General features: G+C 39.1%; 1 protein-coding gene across 2 annotated transcripts in view; it reads left to right on the forward strand.

Moving 5' to 3' along the window:
* The window catches only part of Ipk1 (Inositol phosphate kinase 1), an 82,517-nt gene extending 61,732 nt beyond the window's left edge, over nt 1-20,785 (forward strand). The window contains exons 1-7 of one of the 2 annotated variants that reach the window (XM_072894749.1): nt 4,200-4,491; nt 8,639-8,843; nt 18,166-18,371; nt 18,457-18,888; nt 18,978-19,199; nt 19,281-19,645; nt 20,204-20,785. In XM_072894749.1, coding sequence (XP_072750850.1) covers nt 8,765-8,843; nt 18,166-18,371; nt 18,457-18,888; nt 18,978-19,199; nt 19,281-19,645; nt 20,204-20,435 — 1,536 coding nt within the window. In that variant the 5' untranslated portion in view covers nt 4,200-4,491; nt 8,639-8,764 and the 3' untranslated portion in view covers nt 20,436-20,785. Of the gene's footprint in view, nt 1-4,199; nt 4,492-8,638; nt 8,844-18,165; nt 18,372-18,456; nt 18,889-18,977; nt 19,200-19,280; nt 19,646-20,203 lie in introns of those variants that run through there. The other variant, XM_072894748.1, reaches the window with a different exon arrangement.
* The last annotated feature ends 1,048 nt before the right edge of the window (nt 20,786-21,833 follow it).

A 21,833-nucleotide genomic window follows, 5' to 3' on the forward strand; every position in this document is an offset into this window, starting at 1 on the left:
GTCCGCAACTGCGTTAGTCGAGTCTCTGTTTTCGGCGTCCGTCGTTGAGCCATCTCTTCTCGTTGATTCCGACGAGAGCAAAAAGTTTCCTACCTTGTAATCTTTGCAGAGACATCTCTTAACACAAATGGAATTTTTTAGACTGTGTACTTTATGCATGATTAATGCAAAAAGTGTTTCATTTCAAGATATTTACCAAAATTTATCTTTAAATAAATAAATCGTCTTTCTTGGAAAATTTTACACAAATATACAAGTATAGCGTAAAAAAGCGGAGAAGCTCACCTTGTAACTCTTAATATCTTTGCTTTAATACTTGCTGAATGTTATCTGATGATGCGAATCGCGTAAATGCACATCGATTAGGATGCAAAAACACAAATATTATAACTACTTGCCTTCGGCGACGCAAAGATGCGAAAGAAAGAGGGGGGAAGACGTCTCTCATTCATGATAATCGATCGTGCACGAGTCGTCAACAAATAAAAATACACGCAACTTCTTACGAGGTGACAAAAGTCTCGAGGCAGTTATCGATGCGATAACAATTTTGCAAGAGCGACCTCGAATAAAAATCTCGGGAGAGAAAAACAAGCGGATACGATCGTGCTTAACATTGTTGCGTTTGTAATTAATAACGCAATCGTTGAAAAAAAAGACAATAAAAAAAAAAAAAAAAAAAAAAAACGATCGAAATCTTCGCGTCGTTACGTCACATTCCGTGTAAATATCTCTGTTGGAGAAAAAAAATCAATTTCAATTTGACGAAGAAAAATTCCAAACGAAAAACGCAAAATCCTATCGCGTCGATCTCTCTCGTACACGTTACCGATTATCTAATAATTATGTAATTAAGTAGTCCTAAACCGCTTGTACGTTTTATAATAATATATATATATATATGTATGCGACAATTTTTTTGCGATTTTTCGCTACAAAAGAAGATGGTCGAATTAACAGACTTTACGATAGCTCATATTCTTTCGGGACACGCGGACAAATGATCCGTACAAGCATAAATAATTTCGTTTAATTACCCGCGACATCCACGTTGTTCTCTTATCTTTGCCGTTTATTTATGCAGAGCGTGTCGCGTCGCGTTGCAGGAAATGAATTTTTTCCACTTTGCGCATCTCCTCAGGTGCGCGTTTCATGCGATACGAACGGTCTATTTCGCCTGCGGACATATCGTAGACTTTATATCGCGGATCGATAATGATTGTACGATTGTAGGATTGTACGTATATAGGTATGTGTGCAATACGCTGCGACCCGGATCATCGTTATCATATCTTGCACGATGGATGCGCGCACGCACGTACGTTTGTAAAATTGCAAGCTAGGTATACGAGAAAATGTGTATTGCGCGCGGCAGATTCTCAACTGTAGATTCACGGTTCGTAGATCCGAGAGTTTTAATTTTCCCACAAATTGTTTGACTCATTATCTTTATAGGTTTTACTTCATTTTACTTATTACCAAATGTAGAAAGCTTTGAATTTTTCATCACTCTCTAAGCGGATCTAAGGCGCGAGCAACGCGTACGCTGAAATAACGTTGTGCTATAGCGCTCGAGCTTCTATTATATGATTACCCCCGTTGCACGAACCCGCACACCCGACAGACGATATTCCGCTTCGTATTATGCGGTCGTCGTGCACTTTGATAACGCTTGCACGCTCACCGCAGTCAGAACCTTCTCCTTCTGTCGTCGAAAGTTTGTCGAACCTATACGTACGTTCGTTCGGTAACAGCTCCGTTGATTAACAGTGATCCAGAATGATCCGGATGAAAGAGAAGTAATTGGGATTACATCTCCCTTTCCGAATATAAACTTGGCCATTAGGTATTTTATATATTTTTAAATCGAGCAAAAAAAGTACATGAATAATTTAAAAAGCACCAATATATATATATATATATATATATACCATATACAGTACCGGTCAAAAATATATCACCTTTAGTATTTTTGAGTATAATTTTATTCAAAGTGGATATTTATAATATATGTTTTGATAGTAATTACAACTTAGCAAATAAAATATTTTTCAAAAAAGTAATATAAAAAATTAATTTTCTAAGTAAGTAAATTAAATTAAATTTATGCTCAAAAATCCTAAAGATGATATATTTTTGGCCGGTATTGTATATATATATATATATATATATATATTAAAATGAGCTCAAATTCGTTTGGTTGTGCGCGGTATGTCGTTTTTTTTTTTCCGACTTGATTTTTTCTTCCTCCTTTTCTTCCCCCTGTTTTCCTCTTTCGTCGTCACGTATTTCCTCTTCACGTAGCGACCTTAACCCGCGCGTTGAGTCATCCCCACCGTGGGTTTGTAATTTTATTACGTGACTCGGCATCGACTCTGAAGAGACATAATCAGCCGCAAAGGAGAAATCGAATGGACATTGAACGAAAAGATTTTCGAAATTCGATTTTAATCTTTGGAATATTCAGCATCCCGATAGCATCTTTAAATGGGAATGTATAGTTGCGTTATTTCATCTCATCTTTGCAATTTCTTGCATATCGTCGTGCGTTCTTTACAGACTATCTCGATATCGAGAACGGTCTTTCTCTACCGCGTTCGGAAAAGAGATTTGTGAAATACATTCCGTTGTGTGTTTAGAATGCACTCTGCGATCAAACGGATAATAAATTAAGTCGTTAACCGCGACCCTAGCTGCGAGAGTAAAGCGTCGTTACTCGATGATATACCTCTCCAACGTTATCTTTTCGCGCAAACGTCGCGTTTATCGGCTCGATGTTTTACGATGGCTTTAACGATTCTCCTCGCGGCTCGTCTCTGAATCGTTTTCTGCCGCTCCTTTTTCAACTCAACTTAACTCGGCACAATGTTGGCAACTCGCTCGATATCGAGTATAGAGTATAGTATCAGTGATATTAAAGGCAAAGAATATTAGATGTAAATGAAATGTACATACCATATATATAGGCGCGGAAGAATATACATAAAAATAGAATCTATACAAAAAAAAAAAAAAAAAAAAAAAAAATAGTCTTTTAAAAGGCACTTTTCAAAGACTTTTCAAAGAAAGAAGAGATATCATAGGCGCATCATCGACAATCTTACGTCGTATCGCATCGAGAAGAGGAGGACTCTTGAACTTTACAATCACGCGATGTACGACTTTGATCCGATATATTATTCTGCCGTTGCAAGAATAATATATGTCGTCGAATCGCATCAGATCTCGGCAGATTCCATGATTACAGGCATTACGCTATTTTCCAAGTACAACACGCCGACAGCGACGGTCTCATTGGCGGTTACGCGCCATTACCAATGATACACATCTGACTTTACTGGCACGGACGTTACCGCAATATCGGTATTTCTTTCGCGGAATGCCGTTTCTCTTTTTGCCCGCGCGGCAAGTCGCGATTCGCGATCGTCCAATGCCTACGTAGCAGTCTCTAATCAGCCATAAATTGCAGATCCGATATGCGCGTGGGTACAGAGTTACAGAGTGAATTATCGTCACGCCATTAGCGATATAAGCGAGAATAAGAGAGAATAGAAATAGAGTTGGATGAAAGAATTATTTATCTCATCGTTGCACCGTCGACTCGCCGATTAAAAAACGATTAAAACGATTGAAACGAGTCGACGAACGAGTCGAGGAGGAAGGGAGTTGATATTCAAATCGAATGCGAATCCGGGATCGATCGTTCATCATACGCGCCTCATCTTACTCGTTCGCTCCGTTTAGCTCGTCTCGCCCGCAGGCTGTTCTCTCGCTCTTCAAGGTGCGGATAATTGCGAGCGAAGCCAGGCCTATCTCTCACTAATCAGTCATAGATCGCGGCCCGATGCGCGTGCACACGATCCTACACGGTCCTCCGCACCAGCGATCGTCGTCACGCTGTTGAACGTTGGACGCGCTGCGCTCTGCGCTCTACGCTCTGCGCTCTGCGCTTCTCTCCCGGAGCCCGGAGGAGGACTCGGGGACTCGGGGACTCGGGGACTCGGGGAGATGGGAGAGCGCGAGCGAGTTGAATAGGGAGGGGAGAGAGAGGATATACACACAGAAGAGGGAGCGAATGGTAGTGACTAACCGCCAAAGTGACTTCTTGCGAGCGTGAGAGAGAGAGAGAGAGAGAGAGAGAGAGAGAGAGAGAGAGAGAGAGAGAGAGAGAGAGAGAGAGGGGGAGGGAGGGAGGGAGGGAAAGAGACGAGGAGAGACTTATCGGAGGCAAGGTTAAAGAGAGAGAAAGAGGGACCATTAACCGTTGGCCGTTGACCTCTCGGTGACGACGGTGGGGTTGCGGACGAGGTGGAAGAGGAAAGGAGGCCAACAAAGTGGGGATCGGCCGACCGATCGATCCGCCGCTCGGCTCAGAACTGTGCTGGCGATCGTCGAGTGATGAATGGTCGGGCGCGATCGATGGATGCCATGCCTTCGGAACGAGCGATTTGTAATTAACACGCTTCCGCGATTCTTCTGAAGGTTCCCAAGGTTCGTTGAACCCTCGTCCACGTGTCTGCCGAGACTGTACTTATGTTGGGAAAAAAAAATGTTGACAACATTGCTCATTTCTACGTCTCTCTTTACGTTATACTGCGCTAACGTTCGCTTGTATTATCAAGTCGTCTCTCCATTTTATTTTCTGCAAAAATTCTCGAGTTGGATTTTAATTCGCCTCCAACACGCTTCTATTTTAAAAGAAGAACCTAACGCGCAACGTGAATTATATAGGACGAAATTTACGAATATGAGCCGGCGAGATAATGGCGTTATATATAGTTGGGGTTCAACCGCAAAAGCCGCGGCGCGACACTTTCGGCAGGAAATTGCACGTTCGCGTGTATTGTGCGGTGCAGCTGCAGGCGCGATACCGGCGTTGTTGAGGTTCCCGGCGTCGCGTCGCGTCGCGTCGCTTCGCGTCGCGTCGCGTCGCGCTCGCGTCCGATCCGATCTGTCATGAGCGGACGAGGACGGGTCATGTTGAATTTAATGAGCTCATACGTGCCGGACACGGTTCGCCGAAGCGGGCATCCGGTTTTCTCTCTTTCTCCCGCGGAATCGAAACGAATCGGCGTTAATATCGATTTCCTGCTGTTTGTATGTTTACCGTCCGTGCGCTCCAACGATGCGCAACGGCTCCGATTTAGTCCCAACTCTTACGTCACTTTTACCATACAACCACGTTTGTATGACACCGTGTAGCGCAAGATAATCGACACAAGAGTATTCTTAGAGAGAGAGAGAGAGAGAGAGAGAGAGAGAGCTAGACTTGAAAGCCGTACATTGAGAGCACATCAAATGTATATACACTGTATATTTAAAGACTTGACCCTTTGACCAGCGTGTTATCCTCTTATCGCAACGCACGCATAAGTATTCAACTCGGTCGTTTCACGTTGCGTAAAAAAGGATGTTATTTACTCTCGGGAATCACTTGTAGATTAGCTACTAAAAACTACTCGTGTAGAAAGAAAAAAAGAAAAAAAAAAACTAACATTATACAAGCGGTTTAATGTACGCGGCAACAGTATTCATCGAGCGTTTCATCGAGGTCGAAACACGCCTCGTGATCTCTTCGCTGCTTAATTTCGCTTACGCAATTCGAAGAAGCGATTAGCATTTTTTTGCTTCGATTCGTCCCGGTCGAGATGTTATTCCGCTGCGGACAATTAATTTATAATTTGTGTTACGGATCGTTTGTTATTCAATCTTTGTATATCGCGCGTATCGCGTCATTCTCAAGTACGTAAATAATTATTGTCGTAACTTGCATATCGCAAGACTGATTATACAAAGCAAGCTTAACATATCACCCTCGATATCTTTATTCATAATAACATGTAAATTTCACATCTTCAAGTACGTACGTGTTAGTAATAAAACATAAAAAAAAAAAAAAAAAAAATTTAAAAACAAACTGGCCGCATTACAATCTTTATTTATGTAATGCTGTTGAACGCCAACTTTATTCAAAATATTGATTATTCGATTTTATCCGGTATTTTTAGGCTTGTTGTAATCGCGTGCTCAAAGATACTACGTTTGTTGGCACAGACTTTATACGAAAAAAAAAAAAAAAAAAAGACCACGTAAGCAGGTTTATACACGGTCGCATTAATAGACGTGACGCATGAAAAACTTGCTGCAACCACGTCAGCTAACTTAGCCTATATATCGATTGACGGTTCACGTCGGGTCGCACGCTCCTCTGACAGATTTATCGAGAGACGCGAGAAAAATTAAACTAGCTCTCTGGATTTTATTTTCGCATCGATTGTTCTCCGCTTGCCCGACAACTCGCTCTTGGAAAAGAGTTTTGACTCATCCGGTATGCACTTGACACAAGAGTTGTCCATTTTTCCATCTACTTTGCTGATTTTTTTTTCCCCCGCCCCCTCCTTTCCTTTCTTGCGACACATGGACGTCGCTCGTGTCTGGCTATCGCGACTATTATCGAATCGTCAATAATTTGTACATATATATCGGCGACGAACGGTGAGCAAAGTGGAACGCGTAGCAACAACCTGTCGAGCGTACATCATTATTGGGCCGATGGCCTCATCGGGCGCGTTCATCTCCGTCTTTTTACATGACGAAACGTCGGTCGATCATTTAGTAGCGTGACCGGTTTCCCGCGCAAAGACTCTGATAATTAATGCTACGTCGTCATCGTTTATGCGATTCGATTAAAGCTCGCGAGAACCGCAAACAAAATGTCGGCCTGATTTCATTGTCAGTCGAAATTTCAGTCGATCCGGATTGATGACGTTGTTCGAGGAAAGCGACTAAATTGGATCCTCGTGTCCAGAATCAGGGCGCGATTTGGATCTTGGATTGAAATCGCAAAAACGTACGCGGTATTGCAAGTCGCCTATAAAGCCATTATTCTTTGTTTTTCTTTGTAAGACAAATTCGACACGGTCCGTGATACGTTTGTCGAGCGAGCTGCGATCGAGCGTGTCGACTAACGTGCCGAAAATCGCAGCACTGAACGCGACACGCTTGTTGAGTAACAGTTACGTTCGCCTGTTTGTCCAAGACTTGCGAAATTGTTGGGAGTAACGGCTGACTTTCGAAATGCCGAATGTCAATGAGAGTCGACGGGCGCTTTCGTATCCAGCATTGCTCACCCTGTGTATTATGTATCGCAGTGGATGTCATTTTTTAATAGGGTACACTCGGCTAAGATGGCCATAGTTTTTGAAAATGCAAAAAACATACTTTTATTTTGGTTATTTTTTAATAGCGCTTGGCATATTATCTTCACTGAAGCTTAAATTACTATTAGTAATATTATATCGAAATTAAAAAAGGAAAATACATTTAATTGAAATTTTATATTATCAAAATAGTACGACATAAGCATCGGCCATCTTACCCAGTTTTTAAGGAAAGATGGCCATAATATATTTATAAAAAAATGGTGAAAACGAAAGTCAAAATTATAGGTCATGTAACAATTTACATATCTTTATAATATGTCTAACGTCAATTACGACGTAGCTCAACTGTCACTTATCCGACGTTGTGACAGTTTTTGGTGGACAAGTGAAAAACTTTGCCGATAGTCGAAAATAAAAATATGATATAATTTAAGATTCAATCGTTTTTTCGAATAACGTATGCGCATAAACTACTGTAAATATCCATTATCTTTGATAATGACTAAAAAAGCGCATTATATATATGTAGCGATTATTGAAAAAATTGCAGCCTATGGCCATCTTTTTCGTATGGCCGTCATACTCTGGGTTGGTTACCCTATACAATTGTTATATATTGCTGTAACGCGCGCGCGTTCAAGTGACTGACAATGAGTTGTCCGAGGTCCGAGCGCACGATGTGCTAAAACTGTCGACATTTCTCTCGGTTGAAATTAACGAGAAAGATATATGGCGCAAGTTTTAAAAAAGTAAAATGACTATTGCGACATGTAGAGGTGTGCGTATCGATATCTGAATATTTATCATCGGCTGAAAATCAGAGAGAGCCCGAAGGAATCGAAACGAGTATAACGGAGTGTCCTAGAATCTTATTGTTAGCTTTGACCGCGCGCACGTGATTAATAGCTTCGGCCAGTTCGATCGGGGATGACTGTAGATGACAAAGTTGAACGTGTGCTTGGAAACAGGAGACGAAAAGAAGCGAGTCGCGAGTCGCGATCCACGACCCGTCCCTGTTATCTCGAACCCGAGAATTTTTCATAAAGTCGACCTACATACGCCATTCGTTCGGTATGCTCGGTGCTCGGTGTCGGCCAGGTTGAGAGGCGATTGATCTATTCCTGATAACGCGAACCGTGTATATCCAAGCGCATAGCAAATGCCGGGTCGTTTGTTTGTCAAGACCCACGTCGTTGCCAACGGGAAGAAAATAGCCGTGACGGACGTCCGCCTTGGACATTTTTATTGAATGCGTTTCCGTTCACGGTATATAACTTTGCGCGCGGTTATTTATAGCGTTGCTGCAAGAATGTCACAGTTAAAATCATTGCTTATCGCTTTACTGTATTTATAGTTGACTTTGGCGCAATTATAATGGCCAAAAGAAAATACTCGCGATTCTCTGGGAAATATCAGAGATGCCATCGATTTGGCTTTATTGACTTTGCTTTTTGCTTATGCTTTTTGCTTTTTAGGAGCGCAGGGTAATACGATTCCGGAAGTCGTTACCAAGCGAGGTTTCACCGGACGGCGGCAAAACACGCGTGCAACGGGAGGTGTGGTACGCCAGAAACGTGGTTTCCTGTTTTTTGGGCTCTTATATGCAGATCCCTGAAATTGTTCGTTACGAAGCAGCTGATGTAGCCAAATTGTCGCACGCCATCCGCCCTCATCGACCAGGTAAAATTGTTTTCTCACGCATATCGGAAACATTTCCGCCGCTCTCCTCTCCTCTCTGTCATCCCTCGTAAAAATACTCAAAGAATTATTCTAAAAGATTCTCACCAAATATTTTAATCTAACCGCATTTGAAAATTCATTTTTTTCGTGAATTAAAAATGAGTTTAAAAATTCATTAAATTTGCTCGCAAAATTAGTCGATTCTACGCGTTTTTTTCTTCCTTCAACTCTTTCGTGATTACGAGCAATTATCAAATCAATGTCGTATAACGTATATGGTAATATCGCTTTCTCCGTAGGTACGATGTGGATTTTTAATATCTATGTACAATCGTACAGTGGTGTATATTCGTAAAACGAACAGGTGTTTTCGGACCGTAACTAGTTTCGATCGCCATCTCTTTTTTCGATTTCTTATCAAGATAGTGGCCGACTTGCTTTTGGCTCGATACTCGTACACCTGTCACTTTATCTTTTTCGACGCTCCGAATACAAATATGTAACGCGCGCATCTGAAGCTTCCCTTCGGGGCAGCGAGTTTCTCGTGCACGCAACGAACCTGAAGTTGAAATTTCATCGATTTTCGCCGATAATATTGTAAACAAGAGCCGATCCGGTTGCACCTTGTTGCCGCTTTGTTTTCTTCTTCCTCGGTGTGGCATGGAAAACCACCGGTCGATAATATCGAATTACAATATTACACATATATCGAGTTCGCTCCGCAAGTGGAGCGAAAGTGACTGTTTAAATCAATTAATCGATTTCAAAGATTCGTAAACGCGACGCGCGACGCGCGACGTCCTGATGGAAGTTTGCCGAGTTTCATTACTTGAATATTAATTAAATTTTTCAAATTCAGAAACTCGATTATTTCCACAAATCAGCAGGCTGTTGTGAGATTGCCACGCACCCACTATGGTTATTTTCGCGGTTGCAAAATTCATGTCAAATAGCTAAAGCGCCGAAAAATATATCTGCAATTACATACACAGCGGACAAATATTATAATGGCAAATATTTTCTAGAATATCGTCGAAAATTATTTCCTTTCTTTTTATTTCCCATTTTATTGTATACTTTAGCCCGAAATCGTGAATGTTATCGCGAAAGTATACAATATAATATATATATATATATATATATATATATATATATATACAAACGCTTTATTTTTATCAAATTTTATTAAATGGCAGAGAATTAGACATCACTGTCGTCATTAATAATCAGAACGGCGCGACGTGATAATTATATATTCACATTTTATCCCGACGATAACAACTTTCTATCCAAGGGAGAGGGAGCGCCTGTCAAAATCATTCTGTGTGAAACGATCTCTCGTAGATGTAGGCGAGTAAACGTTCAACGGTATATGAAAATTGACTCCTCCCTATTCGATAGCGATCGATGCCGACGATTAAAAACGTCATGCCATTTATGTGTCTATACCTTTACATGCGACGAACATGTGCGCGCGTATATGTATACGGCCCCGAGAGAGAGGCTCTGGTTTATAGTATAATATTTACCATGTCATACTAGAGAGAAAATTACGTTTATTTCTTAAGAATAATTAACATTAATTAATCGTCAGTCATTCTCGAGAAATAACGGACGCAATTTTCCCACTAACGATAAAACCAATCGATATTGAAGAGAGTCTTACAATTCCAACGGCCAAATGTCACTGTCCCGACTGGCGCTTTTCGTTCAACTTTTCGGAATTAAAAGAACTCTGCCTCTGCCTCTGCCTCTGCCTCTGATGACGAAATTTACGATGCGTGGTTTTCACAGCTGCATGTCACCCACACATTCTTCGTTTGCAGCTGCGCGCTCTCGAAAAGATGACGCTTCTTCCCGTCGCCGTCGCCAGACGGGAAGAAGCGTCCTCGAGATGACGTTTAAAGCTGGCGCATCACGAACCCTGTGTCGTTGGCTTTCGCGCTGTCTTATCTCTTTTTAATCCCCCCCCCCCCCCCGAGAGATATACTATATATACCGTAGTAAATTATTCCGATCAGCGCTTCTTAATTTACTCTGGAATTTTTCACGAAATAAACATCTTTGAAATCTACGAGAGAAATCTCAATTGAAGCGCATCTCGCGCTTATACTCACCATGATATTCACACGTTTTCAAGCGTAATTAGTCACTTTTATAAAAAGGCCACGACCTCGAGATGTCTGTCGAAAAGGACACCTCTCTCGGACAATATGGGCGCGTGTTATTTAAATATCATCTTCGACGCGAGATCACTGATCTAAACGAAGGATGAAAAAAATCGTTAAAGAAATTCTACGCGCGTTAGATAAAACTTGAGTAAGAGATATGAATAGATTCTTTTCCTTGGTCTTTAAAATTTCATTCGTTTTGCTAACATTGAGGAGATGGAAAAAAAAAAAAAAAAAGATATCGATTTATAAACTGTAAATGATAGTATCTCGAAAAGAAAAGTAACATTGCCGTATATATATTATACATATGTATAATAGCAGGCGACATCGGAAAAATGATGTCAGTAAGAAAACTTGATTATAGTAATTAAAAAAAAAATTGCAAATTAAATAGATATAAAATTAAGTTGGAAAAATTATACGGCTCGCCGAGCGAGAGCAAACGCTGTAATTATTAGTGCGCAAAAATTTTGTTCCCACAATAAGTAACAAATTAATCTATTATCCTAACGTACGTTTCGGTCAATTTTATGATCTGCTTCTAGGGCAAAAGTACGAAAACAGATGAGAAAAAGCACGGGGTTTTTTTTTTTTTTTAAGCCGTATAACTGTACATTAACTTATCATTAAATGACACCAGTAAATAGTCGTACGAATGTTTAGGAAAAGTTAAACATCATTATTCGGTCAGTCAATCGGTTAAAATTAAACATAAAGTTTGATTATAAAAAATTGTTGAGTCCATGTGTTCTTGCTTTCGTTAGTAGACCAAGAAGTGACACATATGTTGACTCGTCAAATTAAAAACCAAAATAATAGGTTGAAAACCTGTATTGAAATAATTAAAAATCAACTCACAATTTCACTAGTTGATAAAAGATTTTTAAAAGAAACAATGTGTTAAATTGTAATAACTTATATAATTGGTCCAAAATTTCTGATCTTATGATAATGGTAAAAGAGTCGACAGTTTTATCTTTACAAACAAAGTGTTTGAGGTTGTTTAGATACGTAGAGTTTAAACATTCCGTGTGTGTGTGTTTGCAAATTTATGCCGTTTATTTGTCTTTTTATGAATATATCATCCCTGAGGTCAGTTGGTATAATAGATTAATTTGTTACTTAGACGCCATTTTTCCAACTTAATTTTATATCTTTTAAAGAGCTTAATACATTATATTTAATTTATTAAATAGATATACTTATGCCGAGATATACTTATAGATACTTTGCTCAATGTCGCGTTATCATGGTAGATTAAGCCGCGTGATGAGCGATAATGAGCGTCTCCCTGATCCCATCAAGTGTATATTTTATAATCTTACTTTGCTTCACGTACATCTTATCTACCTATAAAACCTGCGAAAAATTTATCTTCATACATCTACGGCCAATCGGGAGAATTATTCGTACATCTTTGACAAATTGCGGTAAACAAATGTCCCGTTGAAGCTAATTTTACGACGATGAAGATGCGATCTTTTCGGATGAGTTTTCGGAAAAATTGCTCACAACTAGCCTCGATAAAAATTAAATTTAATTAATTTAAAAGCGTATAGCAGACAAACGGCCAACATTCGCTCGACGAAAGAACTCTATCTCGCGGGGATTTCTAGCCTCTACCCTCGCCCTTCGGAAGGATGCGTTTTGTGCGAGAACATTTATTACGCGCGCGCGCGCGCATACAATGAAATGCGCGAAGTGGCGGATTTATTTTTGAATAATGCAGCGACGTTTATCATCCGCTATCGGCGAGAAGGAGATCCGCCCATTGTATGCAACGCGCCAACAATTTCGCCTTCTTCGCGCAACTACTTCCCTCTTCTCCTTGGGTGCGAGATTGCCCCAGGCGATCGTCGTCCGTGCCTTATCGGATCTATCGATCATGTGATCGCGCCAAGCCGGTTTTTCTCTCTTATTAGGATTATTTTAAAATATTGATAATTAATCTATCTTTACTTACGATACTTTATACACTTTAATGTAACGTTATAGCAACAAAAACATGAAGATATGCAAACAAATAACAAGTAACAGTGAGATGAAAATAAATATATTAACAGTAAAAGAGAGAAAAAGAAATCAAATCAATCTATAAATTATGAATAAAAATAGAAGAGAAATTTATATGTGCATAATTATCTCGCTTCGACTTTTATTAGCCCGATTTATCTATTTATTTCTTTTATAATCAATATTATATATACGCTCGAATCATTCGCGGGAGGAAAACAGTTTGCGCGCATGTTTAATGTCTCCATGTTGGCGGATTAATCGTTTCACGGGACAGATACTCGTTTGCATGCGTGGGCATGCCGTTGTTTACGCCCAAGTGGCCAACGTTAGCGTGGACCTAGCATGCGAGGGAATGCCCGGATGTATTTTCCACCGGAAATCTGTTGAGGGACTTTGTAAAATAGGGAACATCGTGCAAGAACCCTCGAGTGGGTGGTACGTACGGGCAGGATGTACGCCTGGCTGCGTACAGGGGTGGCTGGGAAGAGAAGATGCTAATCGAAAGATGTCCCATCGTGATTCCACGCTCGTGCACGCATATGCACGTGTACATATTTGCGAATTAATCTCGCCTTATATTAATTAACGAGACGAAGATTAATCATGACGTGGCCGTTGCAACGAGAACAACGCACCGCGAAAGGTAAGAAGATGCAATTTCGCGCGGCCTTTTGTCCCTTATTGTTTGCATATAAAGTAACGGTTTTTATTTACATTGATTAGCCTGTACGGTTACACGGTTTATATACGAGTGTTTATAGCGAGTTTGCCACAAGTTTTTCCACCCGACAGTTTGCGAAATAGGCGCGCAATTTATTTTCGCTTCGAGTCCCGTTGCGCTCGCGGGCCCGGATAAATCCGGGATAAATTATCAGTTTACCGAAACTTCTTTCTTTTTTTTCTTCATTTGGCCGAAGGTCCATCCTAGCCTAGCCCCCCCCCCCCCCCGTCTCTCGCGGCTTGTAGATGCAACAAGTGGTCGATCGTGGCTCTTCCGCTTTTCTTTCCGCGCCGGCTCGTCGATATTCCGACGCGTTGGCACTTTCTCCGCCGGCGACGATTGGAAATAGAAGCCATCTCCTCCCTCCTCCCTCCTCCCTCTTCCCCGCTTCTTGGCCGACGATTACAAAACGAGAAGGCGAGGGTAAATGACATTACGCGACGCGTCGGGCTAGAAAATATATTTCGCGAGAAGCGGCTGTTGCGGTTCTAGCGGCGGGATCCTATTTGGCCGATGTGTGTGCGCGCGTGTGTGTGTGTGTGTGTGTGTGTGTGTATATGCTTTCGACTATTTCAAGGAACAACGTTGAAAGGAAACGCGACTAATTATCGTACTTGCTCGCGCGTAAGAGTAATAATTTTTATTAAAAAAAAAAAAAAAAAAGGTATCTTTAAAAGTCAAATGATGTTTTAGGAGAAAAAAAAAGAAAATAACAATCCTTTTATCGCGATTCGTATTTAATTATCTTTCTATCGCTTGGTAATGATACACAATGTTCTTTTCGTAATTTCGAATCCTATTTCACGCAGTGAATAGGTACTTTGATGGTAAATATTGATATTGTGTTCTCGATGTACGCGAATCGAAAATCGATTAATCGTACGACTGTTACTCTTCTGACAAATATGTTGAAAGTTTAATCGAAATCAAGTCATATACAATGTTCTCCGATATAAAAGCTTTCGGGTTTACTATTCGCGGGTCATCGTTGGCCTTTATATACACACATTGTGAAACTCGCGCAACTGTCGATATTTTTATTTAAACGCCGTGTCATAGACAGGCTGGAAAATCGCGCGTTGTTATCTCCGACGATATTGCGCACTCGCGCGATATGGCAGTATCGATTTCCTGTCGCACCGTATGTCGTAGTGCACGCGTGCGCGTGTGCGTTATTAGTTATTACCGAACGACGCGGAGACGAGAAAAATTCGCGACCGATAGCGGCAATTTCGCCGTCAATTTGATCGTCGGTAAAGTTCATCGGTGCGTCGTCGTCGTTGCCATCGTTGCCATCGTTTCCTCTAATAACACGCCAGATTGATCTAATGCGACCGTGCAAAACCGAATCACGCGTGCACGCGTCACCGTGACGCTTCCCGCGGTCGCTTTCATTAATATCTAATTAACGGCCCATCGGCCGCTCCTTCCTGTCTTACTGTCTGTAAAATATACAACGACAAACATATTTCGGCTTTTCAAAAAAAAAAAAAAAAAGATATATTGTATGAAAATGATGGTAAAACTTGTCACAGGCCGTGCAAGCTTGGCTTTATATTTCCTCGCGACGAAGTGATGATTAATACGTAAATGTTGTGAAATAATGTAATTACCTCTGTATATATTATTGCAGTTCAACATTTTAACATTGTAACGCTGTGCTTTTACACAGTCTGCAACTGTGTAAATTTTACACGTCTTTGCATAGCCGCTCGTTTATGCAACGTGTTGCAGTTCGCGAAATTGTTTCCTTTTTTTCTTTTTTTAATTGCCCACACTTTTCGCCTTCGAGGACAATCCTCGGTATCACCTATTTTCAGAGAGATCGACCACGTCAGTCGCAGGATATTTTTGCGACTCCACGGCCATATATCGGATGTTTATTTTCCAAGGCTGAAACGAGGAATGTGTAAACAGAGACTGTGTAAACCTACACGGTTTTGCATAGTCGCGCTGCTGAAATCGCCACTGCTACACATTTGCTCCACACGTCCTGCTGTATAGTCCTATATTAATAATAATTCTGGACTCTTTAAAAAAAAAAAAAAAAAATGTAACGTCCGATCGACACACTTTTATTTATACTTTGGAAACAATTTGGACGTGAAATAATGTAAAATAAAATTTAACACACTATTCGTCTCAGACGTATTTCATTTATAAACGCTACGACGAATGGTTTGCCTTGGACGATCGATAATGAGAAACAGACAACGAGAGTTAATGACGCGGAAATGTATAATGTTATACCTGGGCGTGAGAATATTTCGAATATCCATTACATTTGCCGCATTACAGCCTTGATATAATATGAAGTAATCAGTCTTTCCATATATAGTCTCTCAATATAGTCAATAATACTGACGTAGACTGGAACGGACGTAGTATAATATAAGGTTAAACGAAAATGGCTGGTTGGAGTAATTGACCTCTTTAACGCGCGTAAATTGCATCTTAAAAAGACACAATTTATGTAATAGACGTAATTTAATCCACAAGATGTGTGCATTTGGCGAGAGCAGCTAGGCAAAGATTTTCTATTTAAAGCCTATTTAAATAGTTGACAATTTTTATATTAATATTAATAGATGTACAATAACGTACAAAATTACTGGATGGAAGCTTGAACCCAGAAAATAGCTCTGAAAAATTGTGTTTACTCGAATCAGTCGAGCGTGTAGCTTTCCCTCTGTCGAAGAGGAAGAAAACACGCGAAATTCATCAACAATTTTGCGCATGATGCACAAAATTTAACCGCGCGCGCACAGTATTTAACAAAATTACCATATGTCATTATTCTTGCACGCGGACATTTCTCGTTTCATCGGTGTTTGTCACGCAAGGAGAAATTTTCGCCATCGGGTGTTTCGTTTGACGGATGAAAAATATTCAATGCGATTTTCAGTAAAAAGAAAACATTTGTGTCGTATATTCAACTTTAAATTAATTATCGGAAAAAAGAAAAAACAATTTTTAATATAATTTAAAAAAGTTTTCCCTCTTCTCTCTTATGCTCGTTTAATTTTTCATCAGCGATCAATTTCATCGGATAAGTCGGCAAGTCGGCGGCAATCAACGTGGTGATCAAAGAGACTCAAACTTTAAATTCCTAATTTTTTTTTTTTTATGACATTTTCTACAACCACATGATTTGTATATCTGACCGTTAATATACCTTCTTGCAAGAATATGAGATAGTGACTAATGAAGGACAATTTTGGGACATTGTTCGAATATCCCGTTGACAGATAAGCGGGATAACGAGATAACTTTTATTTCACACGTTTAATTGTGGCGATATCTTACGGTCGCGTGTATCTTGGACAGAGGCAAATGCGCGTAGGGAAAGTTTAATTGTGCGCTCGTTAATTTAGGCTCCGATAAATGATCGTCGCGCAATCGAGACGAGAGATTACACGCTGTGTTTAGACTCGTATCGCGCGATATGTTGTGGCTCTTGTATAGTTTAGCTTATTTCAAAACTCAACACCTATAACGAGAATGCTTTTCTGATATTGAAACACCAAACGACAATTTCCACGTAGCTTCTTGAAATGTTGCATCAGAACGTGTCTATAACGCGCTTCGTTGTACTTTGATTACTCTGTTATATTTACTGTATCTAATGTACTTGTAAAAGATACGAAAGAAGGCAATTCGGTATAAATAAAAAAAGGATACGTGATTGTTTCGATTCTTTGCTTTTATAATATCTTTTGATATCTTTATCAGAGAAATTATCATATTTTTCTAAGTCGCTGTTCCTTTCTTAGTCAGCTGAAAATTATATTCACGTTATGTTTTAGGACTTGGAATTGTAAGGATTTTTTTTTTTTTTTATTTCCTTACATTTTTTTGTTTTCGTTTTTCTCTCTTTTTCTCTTTTTCACTTACTCAATTAGCGTCTTTTATTGCAAACGATGTAATAAAAATCACGAATCCTTTTCAGCATCTATATTTGGCGCGCGTTATTATATTCTACGAACAAATTGTTCTACCATTATTCGTTAAATGTTTTTACTTTGGGCTCTCTCGGCATCGTGGCGACTCGCGTGACTTTCTTCTATTTCGGTATGTCACGCAAATCGTAAGAACGTTTCACACCTACGCGTCTTGTGTGTGTGTCGTGGATATTATTCTTTGATATAATCCGACGAAGGAGGTTTATTTTAAAAGAGTCGAGTTTTACGATCGTATTTATGTACGCGCGTACATACACATGCATCTTACGCTTTTTCGCCTTTATGTTTATGGAGCAAGAAAATTTTGGCTATTTTGGCAAATATATATTTCAAATTCATTCTCAGTGTTGTACTCTTTAGAGCTGATAAGGGCGGCTCGATAAAAGAATGCGTCTAAAATAAACGTAGAGAAAATAATGCGAGATACTCATTGCGTTCGTTTATTGCAGAGAAACGCCGGCACAAGGTAATCACAGACACATACGCCGCAAAGTTTGCGGATTACACGTTTCTGGATTTGCGGTTGGAAATCGATCAAACCGTATTTCGAAGCCGTTCGACGTTCTGCGTGGAAATAAAGCCGAAACAAGGATATTTGCAAGAGGCGGAGCAAAAGTTTCCCGGATGTCCGTATTGCCTCAACCAGTACGCCAAGGTAAATGTTGAATCTTTCAGTGAATTTTTCCAAGTAGTTAAACTTGCACGGATTATCATAACATTGGCACGCAAATTTGTTTCAGCTACGAAAGGGGGACGTTACCGTTTGTAGCAATTATTGCCCGTTCGAACTGTTCTCCGGAGTTGAAGCGCGCATGAAAACCGCTGTGAAAGAGCTTCTGAGATCACCGCAAAATAATCTGAGAATCTTTAAGGATGGCATCGTCGTCTACAATCAAGAATCGCCGCCAAACGATCTCGAGGACGTGCTAAACGAATGGTTTCCGAACGCGACGACGATGAGCAACGGACGAGCTCGACGCTCGAATGTCGACGAGTTTTGCAGTTTGGTGTACGCCGCTCTTACACGGCCTTTCGCGCAAGAGCAGCTGAAAGAGTTACCCGCCGCTTGCCGTCCGTGTAATTTTCCCCCATCTGCGAATCAAACTCCGACATTCTGCGCCGAGCCGGACGCGGTTGCAAGAACCGAACGCTACCTTCGCCTCGCGGGAAAGGTAAGCCTTTGTAGTTGAACAAAAATTCATGATTCATCGAAATAACAGTTACCTTAACTGTGTGTAATTTTGGTTTTTTTGTTTCGCAGAATTGTAATTTTGACGGTGACGAGTTGCCGAGAAACTCGGTGTTGGAGCGAATTTGGAACATGCAGCGGTTGTCTTGCGTGAATACCAATTACATTTACGGCATTTATTCCGACTTTGCGGCCTTACTGAATGACGATACGATATACGCCGACCTGATGAAATTACGAGACGAGACTCACGCTAGCACAACCGCCTTTCGCGCCTCACCCGGTAAACTAACAGTATGTAATAATATCATATTTTTAAATCTGTGAAATTTGTTAGAGTACACTAGTGTATTGCAAAATACTTTTCTGTTTCAGAAGGCAAACGATATAAAAGAAATCAATTCCGAAACGCTTCCTGAGAGCACCACCGCTGCAAGAGAATATAATGGCAATTCTAACGGAAATCATAATGTCAGTTCGGAGTGTATCTTATCTACTAATGTCAACAGAATAGTCGTAAATGGCGACTTCACGTTGCAAACAAAAATTAGTGCCAACCTAGATTCGTGCCGATTATTTTATGAAAGCACAAGTTTGCGTAACCAGAAAACTAACGACGATGACGAGCAAAAGACAAATATGCAAATAATCGCCAAACATTTATCGACGTTACGAAATTATCTTTTATTCGCCACTGCCAGAGATTGCTCGATATTAATGACCTTCCGCGAATTGCATCCGTAAGTGTATTGTTTGAGACAATAGCCCGTATTTTCACCTCGCCCGTTCAAAGCACCCGACAATTGCATAAATTTTCCAACAAAAGCAAAACTGATGATAAAATTGAGTTAATACAATAGTTTCTGTTTGAAGGGAAAATGCTTTCTAATTAATTATTCTTTATAGCTGTGTGGTGTGTGTGTGTGTGTGTGTGTGTGTGTGTGTGTGTGTGTGTGTGTGTGTGTGTGTGTGTGTGTTATTCAAATCGTCGTAACAATCGCCCAACGTTCAAACACGCGGTATTACGATGAGCAACTGCCTTTTATTTATGATTATTTAATCTCAAGTGATATAATTATAATTAATTTATAAAATGTGTAAAATTATTCACAAAACATGCGCGAATCATTATTTATTTTTCATACGTTAATAATGCAAATCCAACAAAGTCATTGCTTTTGTTGTATCAGATATATATCACACATAATTACTATATATAAATTACTAGAAATAATACAACATATAATTAGATGTATTGAATTTTCTGATGATTGTGTTTTTTTTTTTCTCTTACACAGGGAAAACTTGTCAAAAATATCCGTGGAAAATACAATCAAGCTTTCGGAGCAACTACATTTCTTAAGCAGTATCAGAGTCTCAGATTTGGATCCGAAAAGTATTCACTCCATCGAGAAGCATCGACAACGAGATATAAATATATTTGATTCCGTGATTTCTTTATTGGAAGATACTCTTTCCAAAAGTAGAGATGATTGCCAAAGAAGCAGTGCTAGTAACTGTATAGTTTAAAGATAATGAAAATTTAGCGGAAGATAAAGAGAATCTATATATCATACAAAAAAAGTATATATATGCACTTGGTTGACGATATGCATACTGATTAGTGTAGTTTCTAATAATATGTAAGAACCACTCTCTTAAATAATTGTTTCAGTTTCCAATTCTTCCCATTAAGTAGATTCTTCAGAAATCATGTAATATATACGACTAAAATAGAATAATTACCTCTTTCGTACACCCTAACGTCGTACTTTAGAAATTACTTTGAATGTAATAAATAAGGGAAAAAGAAGAAAAGATTGCTGATTATTGTTAGAAAAATTGATGATTAAAAAAAAGAACATTGTCTATCTCCTAAAGACTTTCATTTCTAATTTTTCATCGCTACATATATGTATATATAAAATTTTGTGATATTTGCAATCTTCCACAATTCAAATGTAATACACAAAGATTCTGTGTTACTGTTTTTCCTTACTTTCTTTCTCGTTAGTTTTATTCAACTTTTGAAAATCAAACAATGGAGAAGATCTGTAAACCAGTTAAATTCATATAATACAAAGCAACAATTATCTTGCTTACAAATCTCATCTAATCGTTATAAATATTTATAATTCGGATGTACCTCCTTCTTTTTTAATATGTCTTTATATATTTTTTAATTTATTTTTTTATACATGTCTTGAATTGCATCTTCCATATTGTTTGATGCATATATTCATCGATCAATCAATATCCATATTGTTATATTCATATATATATTCATTGATGAATATATGCATCAAACAATATGGAATGTATAATAATATGGATATGTATATATTCATTCATGCACACAAGCTCGCATTATATGACAGATTGATCGTTATAAATATTATTTATATTAATCTCTTTATTTTCTTTTTATATCACCTGTCCACAACTAGCGAGGGAATATAATTTTCGCTTTTTATGGTTAAATAGAAAAAAGGATCTTGATAGACATTTAAATCTGTTTCGATATGAAATATGGATGATATTTGTTGCTTTCGTTACATATTCGACTTTTTTTAATACGCTTTTAATGGTTTATCGCGAATCGGTTTTCTAGTTTGCGATCTTTCGTTAAAACAGTTGCAGAAAACAGCAGAAATATATAAAAAGTTGATTTGAAACATTTTAATAAGAAAATAAATTGGAACGTGCAAATAATGGCATCAAAAGCTAGTTTTTTAATGTATTATAATACCTTTCAATATAAACCATATTTCTACGATATAATAATCATATTTATATAATTGCTATGGCGTCTCTTGCTTGCTGGATAGTTAATGATCAATCTGTAAGAAAGTTATCGATGTAAAGAATAAGAAAGAGACTATTATATAATTTTTAAGAAAGAAAGGAAAGATTTTTAAACTTTTATAG

This window comes from Anoplolepis gracilipes, chromosome 6 (genome assembly GCF_047496725.1).
Source record: "Anoplolepis gracilipes chromosome 6, ASM4749672v1, whole genome shotgun sequence".
Classification (NCBI taxonomy): Eukaryota; Metazoa; Arthropoda; class Insecta; order Hymenoptera; family Formicidae; genus Anoplolepis; species Anoplolepis gracilipes.